Genomic DNA, 14,558 nt, shown 5'->3' on the forward strand with positions numbered 1-14,558 from the left:
GCTGGGAACTTTGTGCATAGCACTAAGCTGCTGCCATGATGGTGAAGCAGCGGCCTTTGTTGGGGAAGAGGCTAACTGTGTATCTCAGTTAGATGGTCTAAATGCTCCATTTCTGGCCCCCTTTTCTCTTATCATTTTCTACTGGCCTATTGGTAGGCACCTTGAAAAGAGAATTAAGATATAGTAAAAGCAAGAGTTGTTTTGAGTAAGGCCATTGGATGATAGAGATTTGATGAGAATTGTATGCATGGGTGTTTCGCACTGTATCTTCCTCTCCATCCTCAGTGCATTTAGAAATCTTTGTCTACCTTCAATATTTACCTCTACATTAAAGTTGGTCCCATACATTAGTCCCCAGTTGACTGATGTAAACTATGTCAATGTTCCTTAGCAGCTATTGGTTATTTTTATTCAATTGTTCCCCAAATAGTGGTTCCACAAGGCTAAGTCTTAGCTTTTGAGGTGACTGTGTTAGAGGAGAAGAGAGGAAGTCATAGAGATGCTCCCCACACGAGAGCACAGCTTCCCCATGCCCCACACCGCACGGGGTGCGGTCCCAACCTGTCCACTTGTACAAGGATTGTTGCAGGGGTGCTTGTTTTTTTTTTTTTTTTTTTTTAAGCGATGACTTCATTCAATTCATCAACAACGCTCTAGGGTCCAATTTATTTATCTACAAAATGAGGGGATTTAATGAGGTGAAGGGTCTCTAATAGTCTGTCAAATTAAACATTCTAAGACTTACTTTTTTCAATAATTTGTATTTTTATTGAGGTATAGTTGATTTACAACATTATCTTGATTTCAGATGGACAACATAGTGATTCAAAATTTTTATAGACTCCATTTAAAGTTGTTATAAAATGTTGGCTCTATTCCCCGTGCTCTGCAGTATATCCTTGTAGCTTATTTATTTCATACACAGTAGTTTGCACCTCCTAATCCTGTACCCCATCTTGTTCCTCCCAGTGATGCTTGATCTGAATGACTAAGAGTTCTTACAAAACAAACAAGGATGCTGATACAACAAAGCATATAGATTACATATTTATAAATCAGAAAATAGTAAACCTTTAGATTTACCATACTTTTTTAGATTTTGAATAGTCTGTCAATATATCCACCTGGCAATTTGTATTCACATAGGTCAGCAAAGCGACTGTAATATTTAAAAATGCATAAACATAGGCGAAGCCTCTTACAATTGTTGGCCAGTTCCGCAAAGATTTAAAAGAGGCAATGGGGTGGATTCTTGCAGCTGGAAGGCGTGAAGTGGGAAGACCCATTTATTATTTCTGCTGATCCTCATGCTAACTTTGTCAGAAATATAATCTGTCGTGGTGACACTTCCCAGCTGTTGCATTGGCACGTAACCATATTTGAAGAGCCAGTCTTTCTAATTTGGGATCAGTAGACAAAAGAATAGAAATTAGATTATTTCAGCTTTTCAAAACAAATTCTGCAAAAAAAAAAAAAAAAAAAAACAAACAAACAAGGATGCACAAGGTGATATTTATATCATGAGAGTTAAAAGTGCCTGATAAATTTTTCATTGTGCAACAACTTCCATCAGGATAAAATTCTACTTTTATTTCCTCCAAGATTTATCGAGATATTGCTTCACTCCATTCAGAAAATGTATACCTAACATGGGCAAAAAGGGACCATGGGTAATTGCAGCTTTTCTTTCATCCATTTTAGGGAGATATGGGCCCTCCAGGACCACCGGCCTTCACTGTAAGTATTCTTGAAATCAAAATTCGAAACCAAAATACTTTATCCTGTTTGTTATTCACACCACATCCTGACTAAACCAGAATTTAAGCCAGCGAATATTTTGAGAATTGAAAGTTACTTCAGAGTAGATCCAGGCAAACCTCCAGATGTTCAAGATGGGGCTCTGCCCACAACAGTGAAGGGCACAACCTGAGGTCATGCGGACGGTTACTAGAAAAGTCTGGAAGCGATACATAATGGAACAGTTTTCTCCACCCTCCATATGGTTCATACTTTTGCCTTTTAAAAGTTTGATTATACATCCTTCACATGACATTTAAAGTTAATGGAAGCAGGGATAGTTCTACTTACTCTAAAAACTGTAAAAGAACAGAAGAAACTATAGTCACCCAGTGGGTAAAAATAGCTACCTGTTTAAACTGATTGTTACAGCCTCCAAAACCTGTTCCAGACTATTGTTTGTTCCTATGTGATTTGCCTTGGAGATTTGCAAATGATAAACTGGTGATATTTCAGTAACAGATTTATGAGAAAGGTTTATAATGTACACATAATGGGATTGTTGTCAGTTAAATTGTTCATCACTTATTAAACATTTAATCATAAATAGATAATGCTCTTATCTTTAGATACAGTTTACTCTTACAGATCTTCTTCATAGGCCATAAGGTTTCTCATTTAACTTAAAGGTTTGGTCTGAGAGTAACAGTATGCCTAATGGAAAAGAGGAAAGTTTTTTTTTTTTTTAAATAAGATCGTTGGTAGCCTGAGATCTCTTGAATTTTATGTTGGTATTACCTAATGACATAAATTAAGAATTTAAATCATCAGTTTTGTGAGATCTGTCCTGATTGTAGAAACTAAGCTTTAAAGAAGTTTTCTAGCATCTGGACGAGGTCTTTCCAACAGGGCAACAGAGGACTTGCCAAGGCTGTGTGGCTTTGATAACGCTCATATTTATCTTTGTACTTGCAAATGTCATTCTGAACACTGTGGTAATAATGTCTTACACAAATAATCTTTGTAATGCTCACTTAATGGGTGACTATTTCTTCATAAACAGAAAATCTAAGGAAGCAAACAAAGGACTTTCTTAGGAATAACCAAGTTCAATCTACAGTAGAATTCTGTGCTTGAAGCTTTGATATTTAAGATGAAAATAAAAAGTTTACTTGAGAGGAGATTTTTAACTGCATATTATTCAACTTTTTCTCATTTGTGGAGTTGACTTTTTTAATTACTTGGCAATGATTCAGAGTTAAGCCTGCTCTTTTTATTAAAGTCACATGCTTGTTTTTCTTCAAGTACATTGTAAGCTCACTCACTCCATAGAGTTACCTGATTCCTTAGTTGTTCTCAACTTGTGTTTGAAGACCAAATCACAGTCTGTCTGTATCATTTCACCTGATCAGCAAACTTGGCCCCTCAGCCAGAAAGTTGCATTGAATTGTATCTATATAGTTTTGTGGATTTTTAATGACAGCTGACATCTCCCTGCCAAGTGGCATTCTGTAGATGTCTCTTTGCACTATTCATCTGGCAGACACTAAGGGAGTACAAGCTAATTTTTAGACTTATCTAAAGACATGAGAGAGAGGCCAAAGTAGGAGACTGAAACGGCAGAGTAGGAGGACGTGGAGATCGTCTCCCCCACAAAGGCATCAAAAATACAGCTACGTGTGGAAAAACTCTCACAGAATACCTACTGAGGGCTGGCAGAAGATCTCACACAATCAAGACTACAAGAAAGATCACCACATAACTGGGTAAGATAAAAAAGTAAAACAGAATTGGGGCCAGACCTGCACCCCTGAGGGGGAACTATGAGAGGAGTAGTCCACACAGGTGGCCCCTTGCCCTGGGAACCCTCTTCGCTGGCAGGGAGGTCTGCCAGGACAGACAGAGATCCAGGAGGGGCCTGGACTCTGCCCACATGTGCTGGCTTGTTAGCGGTCAGGGCAGAGAGAGACTGTGCCGCCCTGCTACAGTTCTCAGCCTGAGACGCACTCCAGGTGTGCTGCGAGTACTTGCAGCGGGCAGGCACTGAATCTGGGGCTTCAGCAAAGGGACCCTGGGAGAGGATTTTGTCTAGCTGTGTGGAGCAGCCCAGAGGGCCTAGACTGTAGTCAGGGCCTAATCTCAGAGTCCATTTGTTCGTGCAGGCAGAGCCCGCGGGTCCCACCACGAAAGCACCACTGTCAGTGTGCTCAGAGCAGGCGGGGCTCCCGCATGGGCGGGCTCTGTGAGTGCACGCCCTCTGGGGGCGGGGCCAACACCTGAGCCCATTGTCAGTGCTCCCACTGCAGAGGCAAGGTGGAGCTGAGGGGTGGTCCGGCAATGGTAACTTTGTTGGCTGGCATGCCAGGTGGTGGGCCGTGTCCACAGAATCATGTGTCTCCAGCGGACACAGTTCTGCCCACCTCACACTGCAGCTTGGAGCTGGATCTGGGGGAATAGGTCCTGGGAAAGCCCTACCACAGAGGTACCCCGGTCCCAGGTGGCAGCACAGCCACGTTGATTCTTGCAGCCACAACACCCCGGCCCCCCAGTGCCAGCCTCCCACTAGGTCTGGGACAAACACAATGGAGAAAGGGACGTGACCTCGGGCTGCTTCTGGACGGAACTGTAGCTGTCTGCACGGGTGGTGCATGAGTTTGCTGTGACCACACGGACCTTACTGGCTTCAGCCATCACCACCGTAGGACAGAGCATGTGCTTAAAGGCAATGGAAACTCATCAAACCCAACCTTCAGGGCTTCTACTGCAACAACTGGACAGTGACAGCCACGGAGCAGAGGAGGCCCTACCCAGCATCCAGTGCAGACTCTGGTGACCCCCACACCATTCACACCCTCTGTCCAGGGGATGACGGCCAGCACACTGTGAGGAAAGACATGGCTGGTGTCCAAGCCAAAACTAGTCCTCCCACCAAAATAGTGGACTCACACAGTCCACAGAGGGATGCTCCCACATGAAAACACCCCTGCAAGACCACAGTAGGTAACTGTTTCTCCTAAATTCATAAAGACAGAGAAAGTCCAGTAAAATGAGAAAGCAGAGGAAACATTCCTAATTAAAAGAACAAGAACAATCTGTGAAACAGACCTCTCCAGTCTACTGGAGTCCAAGTTCAAAAAGGAAGCAATAAAAATGCTAAAGGAATAAAGAAAGATTACCGATAGAAATACAGATCTTTGTAACAAGGAACTAGAAAGTATAAAGAGGAACCAATCAAAATTAGACGACTCAATGGCTGAGATAAAAACCACTCTAAAAGCAGACTAAATAATGTAGAAAAACAAGTATGTGATCTGGATGATAGAATATTGGAAATGGTATACCCAATCAGAACAGCAGACAGGAAGATAAAAGAAAAAGAAAAAAAAGCAATGTGCAAGATCTAGTAGCTGTATTTTGTTTGTTTTTTTATCAAGTTAATGAAATTTTCCTTATGTTTCTAGTTTTCCAACAGTTTTATCTGGACCAGGTGTTGAATTTTATATAATATTTTTCTGCATCTGTTGAAATATTCATATATTCTTTCTCCTTTAATGGCTTAATATGTAAGCTACCTTATATATTTTCTGAGTAAGTACCATACTTCCTGCCCTAGGATAAACCCTACTTGGCCATGTTGAATATTTTTACCTCAATCATCAAGGATACGAAATTCTGGTTTGTCAGTTTCTTTTTCACTTAAAGGAGTTTTTCCCAGTCTCCTGGCCTCTGTTATTTCCGATGAGAATTCAAGAGTCCTTCCAATAATTGTTCCCAGTTTACAGTTTGTCATTTTTCTCGGACTGCTGGCTGCTTTCAATTTTTTTCCCCTTTTTGTTTTTAGTAGTTTGATAACGATGCATATAGGTGTGTTTGTCTTTAAATTTGTCCTGATTATGGTTTCCTGAGCTTCTTGAATATGTACATTTGTGTTTTTCACCTAATTTGGGAAATATTTACCCATTATTTCATCAAATATGTTTTCTATCCTGTTATTTTCCTCTTCTTCTGGGACTCTGATTACGCATGTATTAGTCTTTTTAATATGTTCCCACATGCCAGTAAAACTCTGCTCATTTGTTTTCCATCTAATTCTCTCCTCTTTGGAAAGGATCATTTCCAGTGAATTACTTTCAAGCTTACTCATTATTTGGTCATTTCTATTATGCTAGTAAGCCCGCCTTTGAACTTCTCATTCCAGATACTGTATTTTGTTAGTAAAGTTCCATTTTTCAATAGTGTCTATTTCTGTGCTGACGTTTTCTATGTTTTTATTCACTAGGAGCCATGTTTTCCTTCATGTCCATGAGAATAGTTTTAATAGGTGCTTTAACATCTTTGTCTAGTAATTTCATCATCTGAGTAATGTCAAGTTGGTCTCTGTTGACTGTCTTTCCTCATTAGAATGAGTTGCTTTTTTAGGGGTTTTCTTGGGGGGGGAGGGGAGGTAACTGGGTTTATTTATTTAATTACTTTTAATGGAGGTACTAGGGATTGAACCTAGGACCTCGTGCATGCTAAGCATGCACTCTACCACTTAAGCTACACCCTCCTACCCTCCTAGAATAGGTTACATTTTAATGCTTACTTCTATGTCAGGTAATTTTTTGTTGCATTTTAGACAGTGTGAATGATGTGTTATAGAAACTCTGAATTCTATTATTTTTCCCTGAAGAATATAAATATATTTTTAAAGCAAAGAGTTAAATTAGTTGGACACATGTTGCAAACTGTCTCCCCTGAGTTTCAACAATTGAAATCCCAATTTTGTTCTTTTAACCTAACCTGGGCTACTGCATGCACGTTTAGGGGTCAGCCAGAGGTCTGGGCAAAGTTTACACACAGAATTTGGAGCTACCTTTCTCGTTTCAGGATTTTGCAAACTGCACACCTGCACCCTTTTCTTTGCAGTAAGATCATATGCCCTAAACTCTGTCCTTGGATTTTTCAACCCAGCAAGAGTGCAGACTCTCCATTTAACCACTCTGTGACCCTAGATATTGAAGGCCAATGGTAAATTTATACATGGATTTTTGACGGCTCTCCTAATGCCTGTGTTGTTCAAGGGTCAACTGAATTTCAAAGAAATACTTGCATTTCCTTGCATGTTGCAGCACTGTTCACAGTAGCCTGGACATGGAAACAACCTAACCTAACCATCAAAGGATGAATGGATAAAGAATATGTGAGATACACAAACACACACACACACACACATACATATTTTTAGAATAATGCTATTTATTAAACATATATTCAGGGAGAAGGAAGTCATTGCATTTACACAATTTTACATACACATCTGTAGTTTGAGGTTCCATTATTCCAACAGTTCATATAAATCACTGTTTCAGATAAGAGAAAAAAAATGCTTTGCACAGGAGATCAGCAATTGGTTGTAGGTCTGGTAATATGAGTAGTCTTGTTATAAAAATAAAACTACCTCTTCCATTATTAAAGAATGTCTCCTTTATGCAGAACAAGTCTTCTAGAGGTAAGAACATTTTTTTTGCATAAGAATTAACTTGAAATTCTTGGAAAACAGCCAATCCTCCATTTTCTATAAATATAAATGCTGTATTTTGTCTGGATTCTTTTTTCTTTTGGGATAACAAAGGAAACAAAGATATATATACATACATATATATAAACATATACATATCTTTAATCAGATATATATATATATATGTATGTCTTTAATCACATGTTCTTTATTCATACACACACACACACACACACACACACACACACACACACACACACAATTATTCAGCCATAAAAAGAAGGAAATGTGACAGCATGGATGAGGCTCCAGGGTTTTATATTAAATGAAATAAGTCAGAAAGACAAATACTATATGTTCCCACTTACATGCAGGAGGTAAAAAAGCCAAATTCATAGAAATAGAGAGTAGAATGGTGGCTGGCAGGGGTGGAGGGTGGGGGAGATGGGATATGTTGGTCGGAAGGTACAAACCTCCAGTTCTATAATGGATAAGTTCTCAGGATCTAATGTACAGCATATGATCATAGTTAACGATTCTGTATTATATACTTCAAAGGTGCTAAAAGACTAGGTCTTAAATATTATCATCACACATGCAAAAGAAAGGTACTTACGTGAGGTAATGGAGGCATTAACTCACCTTATTGTGGTGATCATCTCACTATACACATGTGTCTAAAACCATCAAGTTGCATGCTTTGAACTTACACAATGTTATATGTCAGTTATATCCCAATAAAGGTGAGGAAAAAGGTGAATTACTGATGAATTTAAAACATCTCTTCTGTCAATATTTATAATTTACAAAGAAGATACTAATTTACGTGAGTCAAAACCAACACTGAATAAGGAAAACTTATCATACTAATATCCAAATTTATTTGATCAAAATACAGTTTATCTGAGATCACAATGCAAATTTATGTTAAAAGCAGATTCTAATGAATTATTCTGAAGTCATGAAGATTTTGATCTAATAATTCTCTATTAAAGGTCAATATTTTATGATTTATTCATCTTATATGAACTGTGGCATTTTACATTAGTTTTTTTTCTCTTTTTTAAGTTTTTTTGTTTCCTTTTGTTTATTTTTAATTCTTATTTTTTACTGAAGTATAGTCGATTGACAATGTTAGTTTCCAGTGTACAGCAAAGCAATTTAGTTATACAGATACATGCATACAGACATACATTTTTTCAGATTCTTTTCCATTACAGCTCATTACAAGAAACTGAATATAGTTCCCTGTGCTCTACAGTAGGTCCTTGTTGTTTATCTATGTTGTATATAGCAATATATATCTGTTAATCCCAAACTCCTAAGCTCTCCCTCTCCCAGCCTTTTCCCTCTGGTAACCACAGTTTGTTTTCTATGTCTGTGAGTCTATGTCTGGTTTGTAAATAAAATTTGTAATTTTTTTTAGATCCCATCTATAAGCAACATCATATGATATTTGTCTTTGTCTGACTTACTTAAATCAGAACTACAAGGTATCACCTCACACTAATCAGAATGGTCATCATTAAAATTTCTTACAAATAATAAGTGCTAGAGATGGTGTAGAGAAAAGAGAACCCTCCTACACTGTTGGTAGGAGGTGCAGCTACTCTGGAGGACAGTATGGAGGTTCCTTAAAAAACCTAAAAATACACTTACCATATGATCCAGCAATCCCACTGCTGGGCATATATCCAGAGGAAACTATAATTCGAAAAGACAATGCACCCCAAAGTTCACAGCAGCACTATTTACAATAGCCAAGACATGGATACGTTAGCTTTTTCTTTACATTTAAATATAGATATAAATCCTTACATTTAAATATGTAGGCATAATAAGTACATTTTCTTGAATCTTTGTCATTTGTTGCTAACATCTTAATTTTGTGTAAATACAGGATGTCTTTTTAATATAACTTTTAAAAGTTGTTGTGTATGTTTTATATCCTTACTATTACCAGATTCTCCTCAACTAAATCATATACTACTTTTTTTTTTTAATTGAAGTCTAGTCCATTTACAATGTTATGTCAATTTCTGGTGTACAGCACAATTCTTCAGTCATACATGAATATACATGTATTCATTTTCATATTCTTTTTCACCGTGAGCTACTACAAGATATTGAATATAGTTCCCTGTGCTATACAGTATAAACCTGTTTATCTATTTTATATATACCAGTCAGTATCTGCAAATCTCAAACACCCAGTTTCTCCCTTCCCACCCTCCCCCCCCCCGGCAACCACAAGTCTGTATTCTATGTCTGTGAGTCTGTTTCTGTTTTACATATAAGTTCATTAGTTTGTTGGGTTTTTTTTTAAGATTCCACATATGAGTGATACATATGGTATTTTTCTTTCTCTTTCTGGCTTACTTCATTTAGAATGACATCCTCCAGGGCCACCCATGTTGCTGCAAATGGCATTGTTTTATCATTTTTATGGCAAATTTGTATTCCGTTGGATAAATATACCACAGCTTCTTTATCCAGTCATCTTTCGATGACACTTAGGCTGTTTCCATGTCTTGGCCATTGATATACTACTGTTTTTAAAGTAGAGTTTTACTAAAATCCCTGACCGAAGCTTCAGGAGGAAGGCAGGGACTGTTACTGACATGAGACAGTTGGCCAAGGCCTCCTCCCTCTTTTCCCTTCTGGTCTTGACATGTCAGGTCAGAAGCAACAGGTGAAGGAAGGCAGAACAGTGCTGGTTCATTACTATACCCACTAATTCTAGTTCCCAGAATAATGCTGTGTGTTTCTGGCCATGTCCCTTTGGGGAGTTATTAAATTCTCACCCAGATGGCACCACATCTTTACATAGAAGCCAAAGGTTAAGTCAATCAACAGCAGAAGTGTTTTAGGCATGCTTACTAAATGATGCTTCAAATGCAGCTCCTGGGGCCCAGATAAATCCAGCTCATGTGAGTTTTAGGCACAGAGAGGGGCATAGATTTATGCTGTGAAAACGACCTTAAATACCATAAGTAATGGAGAGACAATCTCAGCTGGTCATTTATAAATCAAATGACACGCAAGTTAACAGATGGCCCTAATGCACAAGAGATCATGTAGTATTCACTTAAGGGAAGCTTGGAAAGAATTCTTTTTTCTAAATTCGCAAAATCAGTTCAATAGATGATACGGTCCCTTATACCTACCTTATACCTGCCCTCTTATTTGAAGGCTAACTCTGTGTTGGATATTGTGCTAGGTCCTGGGGACACAGAAATAAACACTCATTGTCACTGCCTTCGTGGGACCTATTTGGTTAAAAAAAAAAAAAAAAGCAACCAGTTGGTTAAAACTGATCTTTTTTTTTAAACTGGTCATTTACAATTAGTATATAAATAGTCAACAAGTATTTATACAAGTGGAGTTATGTTGCGCTATAGAAAAGCATTATTTCGGAGAAAATCACTTTTTTGCTAGAATTCTCATTTGCTATAATTTAAAGTTACTTACTCTAAATACATTTAAGTCACAGACTCAACTACTAAATAATACTTTCTTACTAAAATTCCTGAAGAACTATAACTATTTCTTTTTAGGTGAATGAAGTAGAAAATGTCCATAGAACATAATTTCTCTTTCCTTTCTGTTCTTACCAGAATATACACGTTCTACAGTATATATGAATTATATATATTTATATGTACCTCTATTTATATGTACATATAAAAATATGTACTATAGCCTAGTGATTAATAGACAATACAATTTAAGATTATTTTAAATTCCTTGTGTATCAATATCTATCATTTATATGGCCTTTCTGGGAATTGCCTGAATTTAAATTAACACTATCAGTCTAAAAATGTTGCATAATTCATGCTTAATTGATTGTTGACTTTCTGAAACTGGTGATTCAGCTCAATACTGGGATTTTTCGGGTACCAGTAGGCCAGTAGAAAGAAGGCAGTTGAAATATTTTTTTAAAAATCAATCCTTTTTTAAAACTTGTGGGCAAAAGACTTACACAAATGAATTAGTTGATTAAAATAGAGGGTGTTTCTATACTATGAAGCTATTTTTATTGACTCTGTGCAGAAATATGAGAGAATTGATGCTTCAGGCCCTAGAAAGATTTATGTTTAGCCTCAGAGATTTATGTTTGGAAAAACCTATCATCAGCTTATTTGACAAGGAGGTGATTTATATGTTTTTCATTAGATGAGTGATTTGAGACCAGCTCCTTCTGCCTTTCTGTTTGTAGCTTACTTCTGTTTCAAAAGACACTTTAAATTATTTTCATCAAAATTCTAAATTATGCATTTTAAAACTCAATCATAAAACTTCATTTCCTAAAAGCGCTATACATTGGCAACTTGGAGCTTTTATGAAAGAGCTGTTTTATTTCAAGTTGAGATATTCAGCAATCTAAAACAAAAATACATTAAAGTGTATCTCAAATGTGATTAGAAAATTATAAAATGGATAAGCCTTTTGAAAAATTATATGCAGAAAAGTATGTACTGAAGTCATGAATCTACACAGAAATTAGTTTAACTCAGTTCTACTCTAAGCATTTAAAATATTTTTTTAGTGAAAACTTTGTATTGATTTATAAAATGGAATTTAAAAATGATTGCTCTCTAAAGGGATTGGAATTATATTACATTTTAATTGACCGTTCCATTGGTTTTAGCAAACCAAAAGTTCATTCATTGTAGCTTAGGAGATATGCAAACCCTGGATCCAGACTGCATGGCTTTGAACCTGACCATGTTACCTGACATTTTTGTGCCTGAGTTTCATCATCTATAAAATGGGATGATAATATTTCTTATTGCATAGTGTTGTAGGGATGATTAAATTAATTAGTATATATAAAATCTTTTGAATAACTCCTAGTAAATACTGTCTAACTTTTCGCAGGCATCCTTACCATTATTCTCCTACTCTTCAGTGGCAAAAATGTCAATAAGAATGAGTATCAAGGGGAAAGGGGCATTTATGAAGTAATTGCCGAGAAATGTTTAGAGGGAACTTTTGTGTAACCATCTTTATGAGTAGAATTCTTTCATCTTGAGAAAACTGTTAAATGTAAACGGGACTGTTTTCTTTTTTACCTCTAGTATAACCTCCATGTGGACAGCAACCATGTCTAGCATTTGCACAGCTGTACGCCCAGAGACTAAAAGTCCTTGGTGCGTCATAGGTACCCAATAAATACTTCTTCATAGCTAGAGGAAACGGATATTGTTCACTGACAAACATTTCATCAAAATAAAATATCTCTGAATCCTATAGTTCAAGTACCTATAGGAAAATATAAAATCACTGACTTGAACATCATAATGGAGAACAGAATCCCTCTTTGCAGCAAAAGCTAATTCATTTAAGGCAGGAGTCACCTTCTCCCATGGTGAAATTTTTCAGCACTGGCAGCCCTGATGCCACTTATTTTTCCTGATTTTTTTTTTTATCAGTTTGACAATCATATTATTTGTGGGCAACTGGAATTATCTCTTTAATTGAAGAATCCCACCTTCTGTTTAATATACCGCAGATGTGAACAGAAGCTCTATGTTTTAACCCGTTACTGAAGTCATCTTTTGAGAAATAAACATTGGATGTGAGGCCTAGAAACCTTAATCCATCCCGAAACGTGCAACTGTTTTTATTTATTATTATTTTTTTAACTTGAGCATGTCACCACTATTTAGGGATTTTAAAGGTCATTTCCAACTCTAAAATTCTATTATTTCCTCTTTTACATTTCCTGAGGGATTCCAATTTGTTTAGCTACATATGATCTAATATCTATCCTTTTCATAATGTTTTTCCTTTAAACCCTGTTTTGTCACATTATTTTAAAAGAGTGGAAACTAAATGTAAAGAACAGTTTAGTTGAGTCAGATGTATCAATATAGAGAAAGAGTTTGACTTAACCTGACCCTACTTGGGAGGTAACAATTTAACTTACCACAGTTTCTTGGATCCTGGCAAAAGACATGAGACTCCTGGGTCAGAGACAAAGGAGTTATTACTCATTGCAGCAGGCAGCATGAACTTCGTGTTTGCTGGGTTGTCCTTGCAGCCAAGCCTCAGGAGGAGTCGCTGTACGTGCAGTGGGCTTGTGTCACAACTGACAAACTCAGTCTTAGGGAACCCAGATGCTTTATAATGGATTCCCAGGAAATGGGCCCTTTGCCCCAGAGGAAGACATTGTCTTTAATATTCTCATCAGTAAGTAAATGCACCCTTTGCTTTTCTATATAAACATCCTTAAAAAGATAGTTCAGAATGGAAGGGCAATTAGTAGCTCCCCAACAAGACATTTAGAAACATGAAAGACTCATGGAAAGACCCATTGTCTCCCAGGAATGTCCACCTCTCTATTCTCTACCGTCTGGGCTTCTGGCAGATTTTTCTATGAGTGTGCCATTCATTCAGCCACTTGAATTAACCTTACCAAAAGAGGCTGGGACCAAAAGTGTTCAATATGCCTCACAGAGCATTTAACAAAGATTATAATTAACAAGACTCTAAGCAATTAGATGAAGCCAACTTCTAGTACTGATCTCAACCATGTTCCCCAGAATCCCACACCCAATACACTGAACAATTCCCCTAAATCATCCAAGTCTGTCTTAGGAAACCAGGTGGTTTTCTCCTTGAGTTTCTGAATTGACCTTTCCCCTGACTTGAAGCATCAATCCAGGTATAACAACAAGGGCATACACATCTTTAATAAGACTTACAGAGACACATTCTGTCTCTCACTTTAGCCAGGGGGGCTGCCAGAAGGGTGCTGAGTGATCAGTGTACCCCATCAAGTGGCCAGTATGTTTTTGATCTAGGATCACATTAAGCCAACTAGGGCATCTAGGTGGCAGAAATTAAATTTGAATTCTCTAGTTCTGGTTAAGCCACCACCTGAAGGGTGAAAAGATGGTTCAGAACATAGAGCTGTTAGTGCCTCACTCAGAATACAAGCAAAAATGTAAAAGGTTTATGGAAAATTGTCTCCAAAAACTAGCTATTGTACATTGTATCCCTTTTAAAACAAATCCTGGCAAATGACTGCTCTTTTATTTACTACATCACTGCTAACTGTACTGCTGCCTCCTTCAGCTTCTAACCAATTCTAATCCTCCGATGCCTTCTGGGACTTTGCCATTCTGAACTTCCCTCCAGTCTATGCTGTTGGTTTTTCATTCCTTTTTTTTTTTTTTTTTTTTTTTGTAGAATACTATTCTATTTCACAACTACTCTCAGTTTCCCAATATAATAAATTCTGGAAAGTTTAATATCTTTATATATCAAAAATGTCAATAGTCTTAAATATGATATAATTGACTTGGAACCC

At 37.3% G+C, this 14,558-nt stretch overlaps 1 protein-coding gene across 1 annotated transcript in view; it reads left to right on the top strand.

Moving 5' to 3' along the window:
- Nucleotides 1-14,558, top strand: part of COL19A1 (collagen type XIX alpha 1 chain) — a 325,408-nt gene that overhangs the window by 136,953 nt on the left and 173,897 nt on the right. Inside the window, exon 14 of the mRNA XM_010967573.3 lies at nucleotides 1,702-1,737. Within this exon, the coding sequence (XP_010965875.2) occupies nucleotides 1,702-1,737 (36 nt within the window). The remainder of the gene's footprint in view (nucleotides 1-1,701; nucleotides 1,738-14,558) is intronic.

This window comes from Camelus bactrianus, chromosome 8 (assembly GCF_048773025.1).
Source record: "Camelus bactrianus isolate YW-2024 breed Bactrian camel chromosome 8, ASM4877302v1, whole genome shotgun sequence".
Lineage (NCBI taxonomy): Eukaryota > Metazoa > Chordata > Mammalia > Artiodactyla > Camelidae > Camelus > Camelus bactrianus.